Genomic DNA, 22,397 nt, shown 5'->3' on the forward strand with positions numbered 1-22,397 from the left:
CGGGAAGGTAGACATCCGTGTGTAAAACAAACTTTTCTACTTTAAAAGAGGAAAAGAAAGGGAACTGTGAAAGAGAAAGTGGAATTCTAGAGGTCTTGGCAATTCCTAACCTCTTTCATGCTGAGAGGAAATGCTTTGGTTCAACACAGTAAGTCCTAAGAGCTCTGCCTCCACAATGCCTTCCACTTCTCTGTCCCTCAGTTTCTACATCAACAGAATAGAGACGGCAGTAGTAACACCCTCAGGGTTGAATAAGTTAATACATTAAAACGAAACAAAACATTGTTCTTCAAACCAGCTGGACATGCTCCAGCCTCAGAGTCTTTGTATTCACTGATCTCTCCACCTGGAATACTCTTTCTTCTCTCAGGTATTAGTATAGCTCTCTCACATCAAATATCACTTCATTTTGGCCTCCCCTGGTGTACCCATTTAAGATTTCAATCCTGCACACTTCTTATAGTTGATCCCTGATTAACTTTGCTCCTGAGCACATAACACTAAGCATACTATATGCTAAAGTTTACTTATTTATCTTGTTTAAAGTCTATATCCTAGACTAGTATAAGCTACAAGGCTAGAATACAAGGTATGTGTCTGTGTTTGATTGCTATCTCCTCCAGCACCCAAAATGTTAGCTATTATCATCCTACACAAGTCCCAAATTTCTAAGCAATAAAGCTTAGAAACCAGACCCAGGTCTGGTCCCACACACTCAAGACCAGAAACCCAAAGTGGTCAACTAGAAGTTAACTAACAATCAAATAAATTACTTCCCTCTCTCCATACTCAATAGGAGAAAAAGCAGAATGGAGCTGAAAGCAGTTTCAAAATACCCACTTAAAAAACAAGAATACTACAGGACTTCCCTGGTGGTGCAGTGGTTAAGAATCCGCCTGCCGGGCTTCCCTGGTGGCGCAGTGGTTGAGAGTCCGCCTGCCGATGCAGGGGACACGGGTTCGTGCCCTGGTCCGGGAAGATCCCACATGCCGAGGAGCGGCTAGGCCCGTGAGCCATGGCCGCTGAGCCTGCGCGTCCGGAGCCTGTGCTCCGCAACGGGAGAGGCCACAACAGTGAGAGGCCCGCGTACCGCAAAAAAGAAAAAAAAAAGAATTCACTTGCCAATGCAGGGGACATGGGTTCGAGCCCTGATCCAGGAAGATCCCACATGCCGCGGAGCAACTAAGCCTGTGTACCACAACTACTGAGCCCACATGCCTAGAGCCTGTGCTCTGCAACAAAGAGAAGCCACCTCAATAAGACAACTTCGGTGCACTGCAACGAAGAGTAGCCCCCATGTACAGCAACGAAGACCCAATGCAGCCAAAAATAAATAAATATTTTTTAAAAATAAAGAAAACTTAAACACAAACACACTCACACACACACACACACACACGTTAGACACCAAAAGGGTTGACCAGTCCAGTTCTCAAGCTCTACCTACTTTCAGTCTGTTCTCCCAAAGGAATTTGTTCAATAGCTCCTTCCAAGAATCCTGACAGTAAAGCCCAACGGTTTTCAACCAGGGCAACACTAGCCCCTGAGAAGTGTTTGGAAACCAATGTACGAAAGTGCCTTTTAGGTTATCACAGCGGTTCTGTGGTATTACTGACATTTATTACCTGGGGAGCAGGATGCCAAATGTCCTGCAATGCATCTCCACACAAAGAAGAGCCTCACTGAGAAATAATGGACTCTAGCCCATTACAAGTCCAGTCTGAGATGGAGAATTTCCTGTAACAATTGACCCTGGAGCAGTGATGGGAAAGGGAATCAGAACTGACTGGTACCTATCCCAAGAGCTCAACAGTACAAAGTCACCCACTAGCCAAGGTAATCATAAATAAAAATTTACTTTATGAAATAGTTGGAAAATAATTTACTGAAGGCAGTACTTCCCCAGTACATTAATACAATTGTAATTATATAGTTATTTGTGATTATTTATTTATATCTTTCCCTACTAGAAAGTACTCCATGGCATTATGAATCCTGTTGCCTGATACATTGTAGAAGTTCCTTAAGTAGCTGTTACATTACTGTAAGCAACTGCCAAATGGTAGGTAGGTACTCACAGGTTTTTCAAAAAAAGTTTTGCCACAAGATTTCTTACACTGGCAAGTCCCAACCATTGTATGCTTTAAATTAGACAATATTTCAGTAACAGGACCGGACAATTAAGTGAGCTAAAAAAAAAAGTTCTTATCCTGAAAATTCTTGAGAAATGGGGCATATGATCAAAGTCCAAGAAAACCTGATGGTATACAAGGAAAACAGGTTGGTATACTGCCTTCCAGTAAATGCTTAATAATTAAAAACTTAACAATATACAGACCTGGCTACCCACACGAGGTGTTATGGGTTGACATCAGAAAAAAGTATTTCCTCCCACAAACCATCCTTTGGTGCTTCTACTAGGGAACGGACCTTATTGTGGATGGACCGCAGCCCAACTGAGCAGGTTAAGAATGAAGCACTAAGTAGGTTTAGACATTTTCTTCCCTACCTATTTGTTATTTATCAGGAATTGATATGGTACGCTTAAGGCATACATGGAGAGGCAAGGGGCACATAGCCTTTCAAACAGAGCTTTACCCAGGAGAGTATATATCAACTTTTCAGTAAAGACAACACTTCTAAATCACACCTAGTTCTTTTGACCTAGTTTCTAAAATACTACTCCCTCTTCCATATGTTAAATTGCTTTACAGATAACTGCTCAAAAATAGACAAAAAAGGCAAAGGCAAAAACTGCTTCTAGCCAGAAAACTTCAAGGCCTCCTTGCCTTCTCCTTTAAAAAGCTCTCTTTTCCCCCGTTCCTTTTACTTTATCTATAACTCCAGACTTGGTCTGGCATGGGTCATATAAAAAGGTTCTAAATTTCTCTAAGTGCAGTTTTACATTCTGCCCAAGTTTTTCCTTCTATACTAAAAAAGGTATCTGTGACATCACTTACCTGTAGGAACTTGATTCACATGCAGTAGGGGAATCTGTTTGCCATCATGCTTTGATTGTAATCAATCCAATCAAGTACTATATTTTGATAAGGACACTGAGAAGCAGCAGCCATGGCACTTTCATTAATTCCATGGGCTGCCCTGGACCACTTTCCAAAAATGCCAGCCTTTCCCTTGGTCCCCCTATGTCCACTATAACAGGCACAATAAAATAAGTTAAAGAACGGCCAAGGGCACAGCCTACCTTATTAAGATTATAGATGCTTCCAAATCCTCAGGCTTTTTTAAGGTCAGCAGTTCCCTGAATGAAAAGCCATAGAGTACTATAGATTCTCCTATTCTTTTCAGAGCTCCAAAAGTACATTGGTACCAACCTCCCCTCCTCTATACCACTGTCCACACAAATGTGTACTGAAGACCCTGGCTTCATCATTTATACGAGAAATGCATGTGACTAGACCAAAGTTACCAGCTGTCTTTCCTGCTATCTGTGGCCAGTATAATCAAATTGGGATGAATACTTGGCACACTAAGCTATGGAAATCTAGCTAATATTTATCCGTACCCCCCCCAAGTCTGTTTTGGCTCATACACTCTTTTGAGATTGCTGTGTTCACTCACCCAGACACATTTACCAAAGGGAAATTCTGTGTGCCTTGAATAAGGCAATCTCAATCTCATTTTATTTTAACCCAAAATACCATAATGAGACCACATATTGGTCACTTGAGGTTTTATGTAGGGGTTTTAAAGAAGCCAATTCAAAGCTGCACTGGGAAAGCAGAAGATTCAAATCACAGACTAGAAAGAAAAACAAGAATGTTACAAATCTGTCTTAGACCAACAGAACCCCCAAAACAGATTAAGGAGAGCTAAGAAAGTCTCCAGACCAAAGGCAATAAGGTGAGAAAAGAGAAGAGGGAGAGATCATCTAGGAAACTTCTGTTTCTTAGTTTATTAGACAAAGACATGTCCTGCCTCTAGTTAGCCAGGCCATTCCAACAGAGGTAAGCAGATACCAGGAATCTTCACTGAAACGATGTTGATCTGAAAGTGGTATAAATTGCCTCTCCGGTTCCCTTAAGACATTTTGTCAGCTCTGGTGTGTTAAAGCTACTGAAGTCTCCATGTGCTTTGCATTCTACTAACAGAGTTAGAAACCAAAGGAGAGAATGAAAAAGGAAAAAAACAAGAACAGAGAGAAAATAAAGCTGAATGGCAGAGGGATGATAAAGTGAGTCTAGAACACAAAAACACACACACGGAACATATGACTACCAGAGTATTGTCTGTACATACAAATATCAAATCACAGATCAAACTGTCAGCATACTGCCTCCTGGAAGCCTCTGCCTTCATCGCAGCCAGGTCACAGTGATCACAGCTTCCCTTCTCAGGCAGGAGGGAAAAGAGGTCTGGTACAGGAAACATGTTTTTAATGGGAAGGATTCAGAAACCACATCAGGTTTTCAGAAAGCCCCCATGAACTACAACACTGGTTCTCCACTTGGTCTTTGCATTATTAATGTTTATTATCTAACCATTTCTGTAACTTCCATCTCTGTGCCAAGCACAATCCTTATTAAGTCATACAACTAGGGACAGGTTTTGGCTCAAATGTCCATTCCTCAAAGAGACCTCATCTACTTCAGAGATGGGGTAACTTGTCAGGAGTCTTCTTAGAGGGTTTATTTACTAGGACTTCTCAACAAGGGACACAAGGAAAGGAATCACAGCAAAACTCAAGGTGGCCACTGGGGCACTGAGGGGTGGGGGATGAGAGACAGAGGGAAGTCACTAAGAATGGTCTACTCAGAGACCACCAGATTCTCAGATCAGCTGGCCATCAACGAGCAGAAAGGATATCATGGCATTTAATTAAGGTTTCAAATACTAGCCTCTGAGGAGCATTTTCAAGAACTACTTTTTTGGGCAGTTTTATCAACTGGTCATACTTGGAGGCCACCACCCTAAAATGAGCTTTTCCACCTTCATCAAACCAGAACCATCCTCATGCTACGCCACCAAAGAGCTAAAAGAGAAACGGAGGGCAGGGAGTCCCCAGGTCCTATAAACAAACAGAGTGTGTCATTACTGTATAGAAGATCCATCTCAAAAGTATTTTCTTTCTTCTCCCCCAACCCCTAGCACTTTTAACCTTTTCTCCAACCAATAACACACTTTCAACATCATGGGAAGGGCAGATACATCTGAAACATTAGCCTTTGGTATAATGTGGAAGAAGCCCCTCAGGTATTTCAGATATATTCTGTAGCCTAGTTGAGCATAAATCCAGTAGTTCTCAAACTTGGGTGTGCATTATAGTGGCCTGGAGGTCTTGTTAAAACATACTGCCAGAGTTTTGGATTCAGTACGTCTGGATGAGTATTTGCATTTCTAAACAGGGCCCAGGTAAAAATGCTATGGGCCCAGGTAAAAACTATGGGATAGCTTTTAATTCAGCACAGACTAATGCTGTCTGTCTTTAACCATTCAATTCTATCCCCCTCTCAAGCAGGGGCCTCTACCAACTAGGAGCTGTGTTCGAATTTTATTGGATAACAAGTAATACTTACATATATGTTATTTAACGTTTACTACAGCTGCAAGTAGATATTTTTCCTTATCATAGAGTTGAGGATACAGATTCAGGGAAGTGACTTGCCTGAAGTCACACAGCCTAAGGGAACTTTAAACCTCGCTTTTAGAGCTGACTCTGACATGAAACTGTGTGAGGCACTTAACCTTTACGTGTTCACTTCCCTGAAGTGGAAAATTAAGACCATAATCCTCATCTCTCCAGTGAGTGCTCCAAGTTCTAGAAAGTAAAATCACTCTGCAAATATTTTCATAATGCAAGTTACTCTCATTTAGGTCAAAGTGAAGGGCTCTATCTTTGAGCCTGAATCCTACCTCTATCCCCACTCTCAAAGAGAAAAGGGCCTAAGGACCAAATCCTGCCAATTCTTACCATCGGGATCATACAGACATTCATCAATAACCTAAATAAAATTCTAAATGGAAGAGATGGATGGGACAGAAATCTAGGCATAATGTCAAACTGTAACTAAAGGCTTTTCAGTCTTTCACCCCATTTAAGAGTTCTAGGGACTTCCTTCGTGGTCCAGTGGCCAAGAATCTGAGCTCCCAATGCAGGGGGCCCGGGTTCCATCCCTGGTCGGGGAACTAGATCCCACATGCACGCTGCAACTAAAGATCTCGCATGCCGCAATGAAGACCTGGCACAGCCTAAATAAATAGTTTTTTTTAAAAAAAAAGAGTTCTAGATTATTGCAAAAAATAATGTCCCAACAAGGTCTAGTGCTTGAATAATTTATTTTGGAGAAGCAAACTTAGTATTTTATAATGTTACACAGCTCTGGAGAATCAGACAAACCTTGATTCAAACCTAAACTCTACCTTTTACTAGTTTTTTGTCCTAGGGCAAATTTCTCATTCTTACTCTACTTCCTCATCTGTAAAGTGGGAGGAATAACTCTAGAACCCACCTCTCATGATTGTGAAGATTAAATAAAGAAATTCATGGAGAGACCCAAGCATAGTGCTTGGCACATAGCAAGTACTCAACTACATGGTAATTACCATTAATATTCACCCCCAACACACCATCACTTGAAAACAGGGAACTCAGTGAGGTCCCTGGCCTACCCCTGGCCCAGGACAAAGTTGTGGACAAACTACCTGTAGAATTGATCCCCAAATCCTTATTAATATCTTTGGCAGCCCAGATTCCTAAACAGGTAAAAAGTTAGAAGTCTGGAAACGAAAGGCAGGTTATCCAAATGTGAATCAAGAGTTTCACACTCCTAAACTAATGCCATGAAACTCCATCACCTTCCAACCAGAACAGAATCTTGTCCAAAAGGCAAGAGAGAAAGCCATCTGTATTCACCAGAAAAGATGTAGTAACAAAGAGCAACCAATTCCCAGCATTCTGCTCAGGTGATTTGTTCTCTAAGAACAACAGAAAGCTGTAATAAGGTCTACCCAAGAGAGAGGGGAAATCACTGGGCAAGAAGAGCCCAAAGACATATCTGTTTCCTCTTAAAGGAAGCACCCAGCACGATGTAGCCTTTAATCCTCTACCACGTGGCTGAACTCACACTCTTCTTAAAGTCAAAGTACACCAGGCACCAGTCAGTTGAGAATAAACAGCTGGACCCAGATGCACTCATGCAAGTTGTGACCTCAAGGAAAACAGGAGGCAAAATAAAGACACTAAGCACACAGCAAATGGGTTTTCAAATATCACACCAATCCCTAAACTCCCCTGCTGCCCTCATGCTGGTGCTAGATCTTGAGGGGGGAGTTCCTTTTAACAGAGACGTCTATAAACAAGCAAGCTGAAAGCTAACAAGTTTAAGAGGGAAAAGCATACAAAAATCTTGGCTGCTGGTGATGAGCCACAAAAAAATCATGAACGTGCCAGTGCCAAGGGAGGAGGAAGTCTAATACCTAACATTGCAGACTTACGAACCCAGAAGCAATGAAGCCATAAGGAAGCCCAAATGCAAAAGAGAAAAAAAAAAGCACATGGCACATTTCCTCTTCATATTCAAGCAGCACTCTGGGCCTGCAGAGCGCATAGCCCAGTGCCCAAAGCCCCTTAGTATTTCATACCAACATTAACTTCCTGGAGGACGACAAAAATCTGTCCTGGATTACTGAGTGATTTCTAATATGTACCATAACCAACACTAAGTCAACATTTTAGGGATCAAATTTCCTACTCTGCAGCATGTTGGAATGCATTCTTGGCATTAGACTTCTTCCCACTGCAGTCCACCCTTAGAAAATGCAGAAGCCACTGGGAAATACAGACTCAACCTGTCCCAAGACCATCTTCTAGTATGCACAAATGACTAACAAAAATAAAAGTTCACTCAGATGTCCCTTCAAATGCAATAAATACTAATGCCATCCATTTAAATAGGGGGAAGAGCAAGTTCAGGGAAGAATACTCAAGGCAGTTAAGTCAACATTCACCCCAACTTGGATTCTTAAAACCTGGACTGACTAAGGAGTTCATCTCAAGCCCCTACACACTTGCGGGAACCACTGTGCCCAATTCTGAGTTACTGGAAACTCACTTTCGCAAAATGCCAGAATGGCAAGGTAAAGATGGTGGAAGAGATATTTCCAAACTAGAATCTGTATTCAAGACTCCATATCTTTATACTGGAACAGTGTAACCTACCCTCCTCTTCCAGGTGGAAGCACTGTAGTGGCCTGGTACTGGACACTCCATGCATCTTCAGTTGTTAAGCATCCACTTACCATTTGAAAAGTGCCAGAAATCACATGTGATCCAATCACACATGGACTAGCAGGTAAAGAGAAACCAAAATCACTACATTTCAGAGGCTCCCATAAGGAATAAGCATGTGTTTGCAGCATTTATGAGCTTCTTGGCCACAGCCAACCTAATCAAAAACAATATTAAAGGCCATTTCTGTGAACAGATGGGCAAACTGCATATGTGCAGGCTTACCCACCCAAAAACCCTCAATATAAGGTCTGATCCAAGCAACTCAGCTTGAGCACAGCTCCCAAACCTTCAGAAACAGCAGCAGCCTGAGTCCAGACAGGTACCTCATGGCTCCTGTTTTAAGAAAGGTCAATTAACTTTGCCGAAAAAGAAAAAACTCAGGCTCTCTAACCAAAGTTGAACGACTATCACTGTAGAGTTGTCCAGGGCACACAACTCTGAAGGTGACACAAACTTCCAAACCCAAAATTACTACAAAAGAGCCTCTGAACTAGCCAAGAACTTGGCAGGTTGTACTAAAGGCCCCACATAACCACAGGAACCACTAAGACCCTGAAACCACTCTCTTTCATGGAACTGGTTACAGTCCAAATTCTCAAAGTCACCAGAATCAGACAACTACAGGTCTGGGAATGGATGTGTAACTTGAATTCTATAAAGCCCATGAAACTCAGAGTAGCATTATGAAAAAGCAAATTAATATTTTAACTTTCCCCTTCTTGGACATTTAACTTCACAAATCACTGCCTCTGGAAAGCTGTCCCAGGTTTACTCTGCCCAAATGTGATTGCTCCTTATTCTCAGATTCCTTCAGCCCAATACACTTAGTTTGGTCTGTATCCATTTGTAAAACCCTGCTTTGCAAGTTTTCCAAATGTGTACACATAAGCATGTTTCCCAAGAAAACTAAATTCTTCTGAAGCAGATATTGCCTCTATCTTTTAAGTCCCTCCCTAGTATCTAGTAGGTATGTTCACAAAGAGCTACATCCCACCCCCATTTGAATCTCCAGACCCCCCTGAGCTAGAAATCATGCTCTCAGCAACAAGCCTGAAGTTCTAATACCCTCCCTACCACCATACTGGGGAAAGGCCTGGGCAATCAATGTCAGTGTCAATCCAAGTTTTTGTATCTTGTTTTAAAACAAGCTGATAGCCTTTGGTAAGTTAGCTGAACCTAACTAAAAATTATGGTCAGGGCCATAATTACATTCATACTCCCTACTACTATGCTGAGTCAAAAAGGCACTTCCAGGACTCTGGTCTAAAAAACACTTCTTGTGAAGAACACTGGTGTCAGAGTCAGTGGATTACGTTTAAAAAGAGACTTTGAGAAAGTAAATCCGGTCATCTCACAAGGCTACCAAGGGAGAGTACGATAGGCAGACAGATAAAACACTTCTAAAATACCTCCTCCTCCATAAAAAGAATGTTTCACCAGAAGAACCAGAAACGTTTTTAATCCTAAAATGGCAATTTTAAAAACAAAGATTGAATCTACTCACATAACCCTTCAGGCAGGACTTAGCGAGTCCGCAAACACTGTAATGACCCAGGAAACTGGGGCATTAATTTTAATATAAAAATAAGTGATGGGGCTTCCCTGGTGGCGCAGTGGTTGAGAGTCCGCCTGCCGATGCAGGGGACATGGGTTCATGCCCCGGTCCGGGAGGATCCCACATGCCGCGGAGCGGCTGGGTCTGTGAGCCATGGCCGCTGAGCCTGCGCTCTGCAGCGGGAGAGGCCACAGCAGTGAGAGGCCCGCGTACCGCAAACAAAAACAAAAACAAGAACAAACAAACAAAAAACAAGTGATGCACAGGAGTCCAGTAAAAGCTATATAAATTAAACCCAGCCCGGGCTTCCCTGGTGGCACAGTGGTTAAAAATTGCCTGCCAATGCAGGAGGGGACACGCGTTCGAGCCCTGGTCCAGGAAGATCCCACTAAGCCTGGTGCAACTAAGCCCGTGAGCCACAACTACTGAGCCCACGTGCCACAACTACTGAAGCCCGTGCGCCTAGAGCCCGTGCTCCCTAACAAGAGAAGCCACCACAGTGAGAAGCCCGCGCACCACAATGAAGAGTAGCCCCCTCTCACCACAACTAGAGAAAGCCCGCACGCAGCAACGGAGACCCAATGCAGCCAAAAATTAATTAATTAATTAATTAAAAAAATTAAACCTGGCCCTTGGAGGAGTGGGCTTATAATCCTGCGAGCCAAAGCAGAACAGAGGCTGAGGACAGCACTGAAGTAGTAGTATCTTTTTTTTCCTTTTTGGTATTCCAAAAATGCAAACCCAACCCTAAAAACATCTCACCAAACTACAGAAACATTCTGAAAGAACAATGCTTTAAATTTAAAACTCACAGTCTCATAAAGCAAGCTTTAGGAGCACACTTAGTTCACTAACTGAAACTTAGGACCTTCTTTCCAAACTTCTGTTTATTTTCACTCTGAAACTGCAACCGATTTTAAACAGGGCTCCACGTGCCCTGAACTCAGCATGGAGCCAGAACCAGGGAGGTTTCTCTTCCAGGGCATCCTCTTTTCACTTCAAACCTCTTTTACATCATTTCTTCTCATCTCCATGCTCTCCACCCCCACCTCCACCCTCCAGCATTACCCTCTCTTCCCTACCCCCCAAGTCTTTTTCTCCAATGTTATTTTATTCCACCACGTGAGAAGAAACTAGCATTATCTTTGCTTGAACACTGTTTATTAATTTGCCTGTCAAACATTCTATAGAGCCGTTTACATCTTACTATAGAAACCTCCTGGGTACATATTGACAGCTCAGCAAGTATTTACACAAAGCTCTGAAACACTTGGCTCCTTCAGAGAGAAGAAGCTGCTGTGTCAAGCAAAGAATTATCAAACACCTTTCCTTCTACCTTTTTCCCTCTTTCATAAAGGGAAGCTTCCTTCTAGCACACCTCTAAGATGCCTAAATTACACTTTTTAACTACTAAACCAGGAGGAGAAAAATTGGAAATTCTGGTATACTGGAGAACAGCCGAATGAACAGCATTTCCAGGACCAACTGCAAACCACACAACATAGTTTTAAAAAAACAACAGGGGTATGAGAAATGGCAATACACCTATGAAGCTGACCCTGAGACGCTTAGCTTTTCCTGTTCCTGTTCCAGTCTCAGGAACTTTTGCTCCTCTCTCAGCAAAACTTACAGGGCAAGTTCAGGCACTCAGATTACAACCAACTGCCCAAACCAGACCTAGACCTGCCCAAACACCAGAAGAGTCTGGAGAGCTTAATACTACCTCTCCCCACCTTCCTATCCACCCCCAACCAAAGAAACAGTGTTAATGCTGAATTTATGAATATCCACTCCTCACCCCCTCCCTAATCTACCCAAAATCCCCTCATGGAGATTCTGAAGGAACTATTTTTCAAGTCTTGCTCTAATGAACTCTAATTTTTCAATTACTGTTTAGTGTATTAATACCACCAGCCAGGTGGAATGACTAATGACAACCAGATTAACAGTCTCAAAGCAAAACAATCTGGTAGGGCTTTTTCTGTGAAGGGCCACAGACCACAGTGGCACCCAACTATTTAGAGCTTGTTCCTGTAAGTCCTCAAGAGAAAACAGACTTGAATTCCTTGAGCCCAGGGAAAGAAAGATGGTCTCAGGATCCCTGTTGAAAAAGGTACAGGAAGAAGCTGCCCTCCTAACAAGCCAGGTATGGAAGCACAGACAGATGTGTAGCATCAGAGAAGGTTATGCAGTTCACCAGCTTCGCTTTACCAGCGAAGAGAAAATGAAACAGAGAAGGCAAATGCCCTGCCCAAAGTCACACAGCTTAATCCAGAGCTGCATGTGGAACCAAAGCTCCTCTTCCTTCTGAGTCCTGCACTCTTTACTGCTCACTACTATACCACACACAACTCGATGCACATCAGTAATGATAATGACCAATCTAAACAGGGAAAAACCCAGAAATGAAAGCCAAGGGAATCAGGACTCCATTTCAGAGACCAAGGTATCATCCCATCTCACTGGCAGGAAAGACTATTTAGTGCCAATTTATTTTGAATGCCATATTTTAGCCATATTTGCATGCTTCAGTTGCTTCTAGAATTTTGGGATTTGAAGCCAATCAATACAAACTTTTGGGGGATGGGAATGGGAAAAGACCCTGACCATTACTTTGTTAGCTTATTTCCACGTTTTAAAAAAGGTTCACTGGGACTTCCCTGGGGCGCAGTGGTTAAGAATCCGCCTGCCGATGCAGGAGACATAGCTTCAATCCCTGGTCCAGGAAGATCCCACATGCCATGGGGCAACCAAGCCTGTGAGCCAGAACTACCGAGCCTGCGCTCTAGAGCCCGCGTGCTGCAACTACTGAAGCCCGAGCACCTAGAGCATGTGCTCCACAGCAAGAGAAGCCACTGAAATGAGAAGCCCACACACCGCAAGGAAGTGTAGCCCCTGCTTGCCGCAACTAGAGAAAGCCCGTACGCAGACCAACGCAGCCATAAATATATACATACATACATACATACATACAATAAGGTTCGCTAACTTTGCAAAAGAGTGACTGTAGACTTCACACCCTACAGGAGTCAATCTAACATATGAATATTTAATGCAATCCAAATCATCTTGTTACAGCAGGTGCCACTTGTCATGGTTACTCTGTGCCACACACAAGGGAAGGAACCTTAAAAAATCCCCACAGGGCCCAATACAAAGAAGCCATCCTTGGTCCTGACTGCTTTCTCTCTTCTCTCACCATCATCCCAACCTTCATCAGCCCAGTTCTCTCATGGAAAGGAGAGAAACATGAAGCCCTCACAACTAAGTGCCGTCTCAGTGTGGTTTTCCTGATCCCTCCTACTTGAGAGAGCTCCAAGAGTCCTGTGTTTCAGCCAGCCCAGAATTTCTGCCAGTAGGCATTCCCATAAGCCCAGGATTCCTGTATTTGTTTCCCAGGAGTCGGAAATATCATTTGATATTTCCATAGCAGGAACTAACAGCCAAGCTTCTACAATCAAATCCACCTTGATCCTGGACTACATATTCTATTGGATTTTTTACTTTGATGAGCGTAGTCTACCAGCTCAAGGTACTACAGCTAAAAAAAAAAGCTTTACACGAGGTTCAAGAACATAGGTGACTGAAAAGTATTTCATCAGTAGCAGGATTCAACACCTTGAGATACAATACTACTTATGGAAAGGCATAAAGGAAAAGTTTGTTTGATGGGATCCAACCAGCTCCTGTGAAAAAGACAGAGCCACAATACACACACATACCTAATCTTTATTCCATAAAGATTCAGAGTCAAATGAACATTACCACCTTAACTCTGTTAATCAAGTCCCTGCAAAAAACTTTTTTTTAACATCTTTATTACAGTATAATTGCTTTACAATGGTGTGTTAGTTTCTGCCTTATAACAAAGTGAAACACTTGCAAAAAACTCTTAATTCAAGACTGAGTTAGGGAAAGAAGAGAACAAACCAAGATCTTATTATTTAAGAATGCTTAAGAATAGGCATCATGGTCTGACAAGTAGTTTATCCTTAAGTAGCAAAAAGGAATTCAGAACGAAATCTACCCACCTACAACCTTCATCTAGATGACACACCTAAAACAACCCACAAAACTGGAAGTTGCACTGTCTCTTCTACAAGTGAATGCTCACCAGCCCATGCTCTGGGTCTCAGGAGAACAGGCAACTGAACTGAAATCCGACAGAAATCTATGTTGTGTGAAGTGCTAGGCCTGTTAATGTTAAAAGGGAATAAGAAAATTCGCACAAAGGCAGCACAGACAAGCTTCCAAACAGGGACTGTATCTACTTTCCTACCATTTATCCAGAACAGAACATAGTGCCTAGTACATAGAAAGTGCTCAAATATTTGTTTAATGACTGAAAAACAGAAATTACTATACGGCAAAAATTGGTTTTACCAAAAAAAAAAAAAAAGAATTTGCTTGAATATCCCCAAGCTGAAAGAATTCAAATTAATTTTTGTTTTTAAATGAGCCTTGACTTACCCCAAATTATTTCATCTAACGGTTTAAGAATAGTAAATTACTTAGCCTCCTTTCCCCCTCACCCCCAAAAGGGAAAAAATGAGGGGAAAGAGATAAACTACAGAATGACCCAGAGAGAAGATGTTCTAAGACAGAATTTCTCCTCCAGACACTAGGAATCTAATTTAAAATTCCCCTATTTCTTGCCCAGATGTAGAACATCATGGAAGACACGGAGTCAAGGCACAGACCTCTAAACCTGCTACCTGACATAAATATTTTCAAAATTCCCAGCTCAACGTAAGGGTAGAAAAGCAGTTCTAAGGTGGGGAGGGAATACATCTAATTAGGCCGCCGAAGTGAACAAAATGTGAACAAAATCTCATAGGACAGAGGTACAACTGGGTACTGCTAGGAGAGGGGCAGACATGAAGGAAGACTTTTTTCTGCTTTGAAAAGATAGATGACTCCAAAGAATACCCAATATTCGTGGCCAAAGCACTGAAGACAGAACATGATGAAGAGGAAGAGCAAAATAAAACAGAATACATAAAAACACACCTAAAAGTTGTAATTTCTAAGCAAGTCTTAAGTATCATTGTAGGTCATATCTTTGTTATCTTGGAAGACAGAAATAAATGGAACTTAAAATGCAAAGAAAAAAACTGGTTGACCTCTATTTCAAAGCTGTAAAATGAATGATGACAAAATAGAAAACTAGGCTTTTTGATATTTCCAGGAACAAATGATAAATTTCACCAACCAAGCCTTTAAGAAACAGCCCCTCTCAAGATCAAAAAAGATGTCCTTCCCTTTAAATTGATCTGCTCTCCCCAAGTTCAATTAACAAAAGAAAGTGTTAACATGTAAACAAATAATGAGGCCAGCCTTCCTTAAAACAGAACACCTAAATATGAAATTCTCTTTCAGAAAGCTTTCAGTTCTCAAAGTTTTTTCCTACCTCCTCTGATAAAGATCCCACATTTGCCACTCAATAAAAAGGTCAGTAAAATAATTTCAGTTCTGCAAAGCGAACAGGGTCAAAATTACTCAAGACAAACGCATCTTCAGAGCCATCAAAGAAGTCATTTATACCATCAGGAAAGTCACAAAACCAAAACAAACAGCAAACCCATTGTAGAGAAAAACTCAGCTACTGTTCTGACAACACAGAATCTATTTCAGTCTGCATAAAACATAACAAGCAAAATAAATCCAAGGTACAAGCAAAATGCCACTGCCTCCTCTTTTGTTTCGGGCACAATGTAACAAGGGCAGCCTGTCTGGGACTCTGCTCCTGCTGATACAGTATTGCTGCTTAAACCTCCCTCCTCAAGGTCACAGCCAATTTCAGCTCTGGAATAAAAGGCAGATAGTGGCAGCGATGGTTTGGGTTATCACTGGCAGAAAAGCAGAGTGTAAAAGTTTATGAGCTCATCAGGATTGTTGTACCATTACATCAGAGGCAATTATAAATGGCCAAGAGCAGGAGATGGGGAGCCAATCAGATCACAGATAGGATGTCAACCTAAGACCAACTGTCTCCTGGCTTTGACAGAAGGATTTTACCTCCATAATTCAAATCCCAAACCAAAGCAATCTGCACTTACTACTCCAATCACTCAGCTGTTTACCAGCACTTCCAGGGAGAAGCCCAGGCCACTGGGCCGACGGAGACTAAGACAGGAGACGGCCCGGGCTGCCCTGGGTGGACCGCAGCCGGCCTCTAGCTGCTCCCAAGCAGGCCCCTGCCCTCCCTCGAGGTCCCCCCGAGCCCGAGGGGCCCCTCCTTGAAAACACAGATGGGGACCGGCCTAGAAAAAGGTGGGCGGTGGGGGGAGGAGCAGAGAGGAGCGGCAGGTGAGCAAATAACTGTTCACTCAACTCCAGACCTCCTAGCACTGCCTATACCCCTAACCTGACCCCCCAGCACCCCGTCACCCCGGGCCGGGCCCTTTCCCGCACACTCTGCTTCGCACCCCCTGGAAGACTCCCAGAGCTGGAAGGGACCAGGGTAGAGGGAGAAGGGGAGCAGACACCTCAGGGAAAGCCCCACACAAAGGCTGAAAGAGGGAAAGAGAGTAAGGCAGACAGGCAGCCATTTTAAGAGAGAAGAGCGAGACAATGGCAGCTCCCCAGCAGTGGGGGCCCCGGACTGGGGGTAGCCCACGGCTGTGGCCTGCTCCCCGCCGCCGCCCCCCACTCCCAGGACCCCGCTCGCCCCAGCCCCCTCCCCACTCAGCCGTGTACCTGCGGGGTCCGGGCGAGCGGCTGACCCCCGCCGCCGCTGCTCCCGGGGCTCATGGGCGCGTGGTGGCTCCTTTGTTGGGCTCCTCCCGAGGCGGCCGCCGCCGCCGCCGCAGCAGCAGCAGCAGCAGCAGCCCCCCAGCACTGCGAGGCCATGTCCGCCGGGCCCTTGCCGGCGCCCCCGTCCTGGGGCCCGCCGCCGTAGTCGCCCCCGGGGTAGCCCTGGTAGCCCCGGGCCGAGCTGGGCGACGTGAGCAGTTGGTTGAGGGTGGGGGTGGCGGTGGGCTGAGGGGTTCCCCCTCCGGCCGCTGTGGGGCCGCCTCCCCCCATGGCCCCGAAGCGCTGCTGAGCGAAGGACGAAGACGACGAGGAGGCGGAGGCGCTGGAGGAGGGAGGCGGCTTGGAGCCGGCGGCCGCCGCCGCGCCGGACCCCGGAGTGCCACCTCTCGGGGAGCTCAGCGCGTAGGCCTGGGGGGGCGGGGGGTAGGCGCTGCGGTTGGGGTAGTAGGAGTTGTACTGGTGGTTGGGGAAGCCGTGGTCGTGCGAGTTCTGCTGGGGCCCCGCGTAGGGCTCCAGGCCCCCGCCGCCGCCGCCGCTCTGCAGCGCTGCCAGGCCAGGGCTTTGTTGTCCGCCATGTTGTTGGTGGAAGACGGCGGCCGCCGCGGCGGCGACGGCAGACGGGCTCCGGCCGTAGGGTTGCCCGAAGCCGTAGGCTGGGGGCGGCAAGGCGGCCGCGGCTGAGTGAGGAGGCGCCCCCACCCCGTCGCTGCTGCCGCCACCACCGCCGCCGGGCGGCTCCGTGAGGTTATTGTTCAGGGCGGGCCTAGGGCCCGCGTTCCCGTTCGAGTTCTTCAGGTCCGGCTCCGCGCCGGGCCCGCCACCGCCGCCGGCTCCGCCGCCGCCGCCACCCCCATTGCTCTCAGCCCCGTCCTGCAGCTCTTTTCCCAGTGGCTGCGGCGGCCCCACGGCGGGGCCCTCGCTTTCCTGCCCGGCGGCTGCCTTCATTTCCCCGCGCTCGGCCGCTACCGCCGCCGCCTCGCCCCCCGCCTCCTCCCGCTGCTGCTGCTCCGCTTTCTTCAGCTCCGAGGGCGGCGGCGGCGGGTTGCCCAGGCTGCTGGCGGCGGCGGGGGCGACCTGCGCGGCCATGATCCCCGCTGTCTCGTCCGCGGAGAGACCCGGCCCTGTCTTCGTCTTCTTTCCCCCTCCCACCCCGCCCCGGGGCCGAATCCCCCGGGCTGCCCTCCCCACTCGCCCGGGCGGGCCTCGCGGGGCTCCGCTGCTGCGCTGCGCTCGCTCGCTCCTCTCCCCCCCGCCCCGCCGGCTCAGGCTCCGGGCTGGCGGCGGCGGAGGAGGAGGAGGCGGCGGCGGCCGAGGCGCCGGCGGCTCAGCTGCTCCCGGCTCTGTAGGCTCGGGACCCGGCTCTCCCGGCTCATTCCCCCCAAGCCCTTGCCTGGGAATGAGGGGGGCGGTGGAGGCTCCGCTCCCCAGGGCCTGGCCCCGCTGTGACTCTCCGCTTTCTGCTGCCGGAGAAAGGAGGAGGGAGGGAGGGAGGGAGGCAGGCGAGGGGGAGGGGGCGGGGAGGGAGGGAGGGAGGGAGGGAGGGAGCGGGGGGAGGGGGACCCGGGACGGGCGGGCTGGAGGGCGCGCGGCAGCAGCCCAGGCGCCGGGAGGTAGAGTCGGAGCGTAGGCCGGGCCGGGCGCCCTGCCTCCCCTCCCCGGCCGCGGCGCGGGCTGAGGTTGCTGCGCGGCAGCGGGCGAGCGGGCGGGCGGGCGGCCGGACTGAGCGGCTAGAGCGCCCCACTCTCCTCCGAGTCCCCCTCACTCCGACACGAGGCTCAGCACTGCCATTTTACCCAGCGCCGTCGCGGCCGCCTGGCAAACCCGGAGCGGAGCGCGGAGCGGGCGCAGGCCGTGGAACGGACTCGCTCCCGTCCCTTCACAAAGGAGGAGGGGAGAGAACCAGCCGCGGCGGCGGCAGGCCCTCTGCCGCTTTCGCTCGGCAGCGCCGCCGCCGAAGGCTTCGGGGAAAACCCGGCCCGGAGCTCGCGCCTCTCCGGAGCCTGCGCCGCCTCCCTCCTGGCGTTCCTACCCAGGTCGGTCCCCTCCAGGCCGCGCGTAGGGGAGCGGGCAACCGTGAAGTTTACTTGGGGCTGCAAAATTGGCCTGAGCCCGAGACCGCGGCCGCCTCGGCCCAGGCCTGACCCCCCTGGCAGCGGGCCTGGTCTCTTGGCTGCTACTTAGCACCTCTACAGCACTTTTCTTCTTCAAAACCTTTTACAAACCCGCTCCAAAGAACCAGCTGAGCCTTACAGTTTATCCCCTTTGCAAGCTGCATGGAATGACAGATCATTGTTTTAGACTTTCCGTTTTCCCACTCCTCTGCCCTCATTAGCCAGTCCTCACAAGGCCCTGGGGGCATGAGGTCTATTATCTCCATTTTACAGAATCAAGACAGAGTGTAGGGGACTGCCCTGTCACTTAAAGTCAGAGCAGAGGAGGGTGGCTTTAAAAAGCAGCAGAGTCCCCACAGCTGCCCCTAACTACTTAGCATTAAAAACAAACAAAAAACAGTGGTCACGGGCTTCCCTGGTGGCACAGTGGTTAAGAATCCGCCTACCAATGCAGGGGACACAGGTTTGAGCCCTGACCGGGCAAGATCCCACATGCCGCGGAGCAGCTACACCCGTGAGCCACAACTACTGAAGCCCGCGTGCCTAGAACCCGTGCTCCACAACAGGAGAAGCCACAGCAATGAGAAGCCCGCGCACTGCAACAAAGAGTAGCCCCCACTCACGGCAACTAGAGAAAGCCCGTGCTCAGCAACGAAGACCCAATGCAGACAAAAATTTTTTAATTAATTAATTAAAAAAAAAAAACAGTGGTCAAGTTGTGCCATATTCAACAATGTGATCAGAATGGGTTTGAGATCAAAGCTGGTCATCTCAACACTGACTTAAAATAGTCACCACTGAAGCTACTTTGAGGGCATATGACAGCCTTCTAGCGGGAGAACACAAGCCCCACCTTTGCCCACAATGACCAAGAGCCCCAGTCTCCAAAGACAGTACCTGTAAAACTGTAAACAGATCACAGAAGAGGCTTCAGGGACTGGAGGAACCTAAGTGTTCAAAGAAACCACTGCAGAAGAGGGATGACCAAATGGAGGAAACTATTTTCGCCTTAAAGAGAGAAAAGGTGCAGTCTAAGAGGTCACTTAGAAAACAGATGCAACCCAAATTTGTTTTCTGTCCTACACTGTAAAGAATCATCAAAGTTTACCATTATATTCTAAGAGATGCTGATTGAGCTGCAGGCATACATAGAAAATTCTAGATCCACAGGCCCCACCGAATCCCAGCAGCAGACTTTTCCTCCTCTGGCTGACTTGGAATGCTCTGACATGACAGGCTACAAAAGCCAGAGGGGATTCCAGCTCCTCACCAAGCCCAAGGCTGCCTTGGGAGAGGCCAAGCCAGCTAGTCACTAGACACCAGAGCCTTTTTCCCCCTTAGATTCTGTAAATGGAGACTTCATGGCCACAGAACCATTACCTTAGAACTTCCAGATTCTGCAGGCCCCTGGAGTTTTGGCCATGCCACTGGTCACTGTGAATAATTCCGAAAACCTGAACTCATTCTTACCCCCAAGAAAACCTAAGAGCATCTTACACTAAAAAAGCAAAAACTTCCTACTGGTGTTTTCTTTCCCCCCAAGCCAAGAACCAAACCGGCCTACCAGGATCTGACTGACTGGAATGGACCAGTGCCCTCCTTTCACTCACAGTCCTCAGGGGCAACAACTCGCCCGGTGCATTAGGTCCTAGAAACCAGATTATAGGCTGCCTCTTAAATGGACTTGGCTATTTAATCAACTGCCTCTGAGCTGGCAAACAGTCCTGAGTCCTGCACACAAATGAGGAATTTTTTACATGCAATTACCCTGCCATTTCCCTCAGAGGTGGAGTATAATGAGAAACCTGGAGCCCAGTGACAATCTGGAAGCCAGAATGAATTTGTCTCCAGAGGAAGCCCTCATCCCCTTTCTTCAATGGCTGTGAAATTTGGAAAGTGCCAAAATCCCTGTCCGACACGTGGGCAGGCTGTTTTGAAAACAGCCACCATTTTTGTCTAGCAATAAAGTGCGCAAAAAATCTCTCCACCTGGGTTGGAGGAGGTAGTAATGTCGGATTTCTCCTTTCCCACTTTTTTTTTTTTAATCTCAAATCCTTTAGGGTCCTCTTCCACCCCTACCCTTACAGCCCCACATCACTATCCCGAGTTGACGGGAACTTTCTTAGAAACTGGCCCATCAGCTTTCCCTAGGGGTAATGGCTGCGGGAAAGGGGGGGAGGGGAGGAACAGGGCACGTGGCCGGCCCAAGCTCCGAGACCCGGGTTTGGGGCTGTGGGTCCTCCCGCTGGTGGAGTTTTCTCCCCCACGGCCCCTGCCTTTTAACCCCACACCTAGGCAGCTCAGGAATCCCGGCGCCGATTGGAGAACTAGGACTAGGACAGCGCTACCCGCACGAAAGCTCCTTTGCCACCAACAGCCTGATGGCAAATATGGACTGTATCGTTGACATGGAAACCGGACTAAAGTCTCGCTCGCTCCGTCACAAGAGAGTTCTTATCGCCGTCCCCTACCGCACGGCACCTGGCAAACGTGGACTGGATCTCCGGCCCGGAGGATCAGGCGGAGTTTTCTGCGCGCAGCATTAACTCCCACGGCTGCCGCAGCCAAGGAAGGGGGCAGGGCTGCCAGGACAAACCGACTGAAAATGGCAGAAAATGTGCTCTCATTTTATCTGGCTACACAGTGTGCATGGATTGGGCCCGAGAGTAAGGGAACAGCCTATTAAAATCCACGCAGTCAACTGCAAAATGTGGAACCGAGGCCTGGAGGGTTTGCTAAGAGAGGGAAACGTTTGCAGGGAGGACAGCCCTTCCTCTCTGGCAATTTGCTTCCCAAGTGTCCGAAATACAAAATTCAACAAACAAACAAAAGATCGGGCCCGGCTCCTTCCTTTCCCCACTCTTTTTGAAGGAAGACGTTTAAGCCCAGGGACCCAAGTGAAGGTTTGCCTCGGTTCTGAACTAAGGCGCGGCGAAATAGGTGGAGCGCCGGCTCGTAGCCTCACACGCGTCCCCGCCGCGCCGAAGCAAGCAGATACCCAGCGGAGCTCTCCCGAGTGCGAACTGGAGCTGCGAGTTTGAGCAAAAGGGCAACTATGTCAGTTGACGGAAGCCAGAAGCAGAGCTCAAAGCCTGGCGTGGATTTCCGTCTGGAGCTGTCTGTTTCTTAAAGTTTGTAACTCCGTGTTCTGAAACAGCCCCAGCGGAGGCTTTGGGAGCAGTGTGAAAGTGTAGCAGTACCATCTGACAGCGAGCTGCAAAACTTTGGACTGCATATTAAGCGAGGAAAGTGGATTGAAGCAAGAGTCAAGGCAATTCATTACATTACCGGCTTCCAGGCGGGAGCTGTAAGATACGAACTGGATCGCCACGGAGAAAAATGGAATGGAGTCCGAATGGCGCTCAACAGCCCTGGTAAAATTGCGCTTGCCCAGCACCTAGAATTCCAAAGGAGCAACCCCAGAGGTATCAAGCATGGTGGGCGCTCAACAACTCCTTGTCTAGATCCTTCTTCCATTCATCTCAGAGTTTTAAAATAAACAATTTGAAGGAACTTACATTTCAGAATAATAAGGAACACATTTTGAGAAATGTTAATTTCTGAATGAGGCTTTTTTTTTTCTTCGCCAAAAGAGTAGCTCTGCAAAAAAACCCTTAGGTATAAGTCAACTTGCTTTTTTTGTACCAATATAAAATAAGAATTACCCTCACCATCACCTACCCCAAAACTGAAATCTAAAATAAAATTAAATAAATAAAGGTCC

At 47.2% G+C, this 22,397-nt stretch overlaps 1 protein-coding gene across 3 annotated transcripts in view; it reads right to left on the reverse strand.

The window, feature by feature from the left end:
- ARID1A (AT-rich interaction domain 1A) overlaps window positions 1-21,173 on the reverse strand; it is a 73,398-nt gene extending 52,225 nt beyond the window's left edge. The window contains exon 1 of one of the 3 annotated variants that reach the window (XM_033422494.2): window positions 21,155-21,173. Coding sequence is in view for 2 of the 3 variants with exons in the window: in XM_004266634.4 (XP_004266682.1) it covers window positions 16,506-17,648 (1,143 nt within the window). In the remaining variant the exon portion in view is untranslated. Of the gene's footprint in view, window positions 1-16,505; window positions 20,030-21,154 lie in introns of those variants that run through there. The other 2 variants (XM_004266634.4, XM_012531902.3) reach the window with 2 other exon arrangements.
- Between the last annotated feature and the right edge of the window lie 1,224 nt (window positions 21,174-22,397).

The sequence above is a fragment of the Orcinus orca genome, chromosome 1 (genome assembly GCF_937001465.1).
Source record: "Orcinus orca chromosome 1, mOrcOrc1.1, whole genome shotgun sequence".
NCBI classification, from domain to species: domain Eukaryota; kingdom Metazoa; phylum Chordata; class Mammalia; order Artiodactyla; family Delphinidae; genus Orcinus; species Orcinus orca.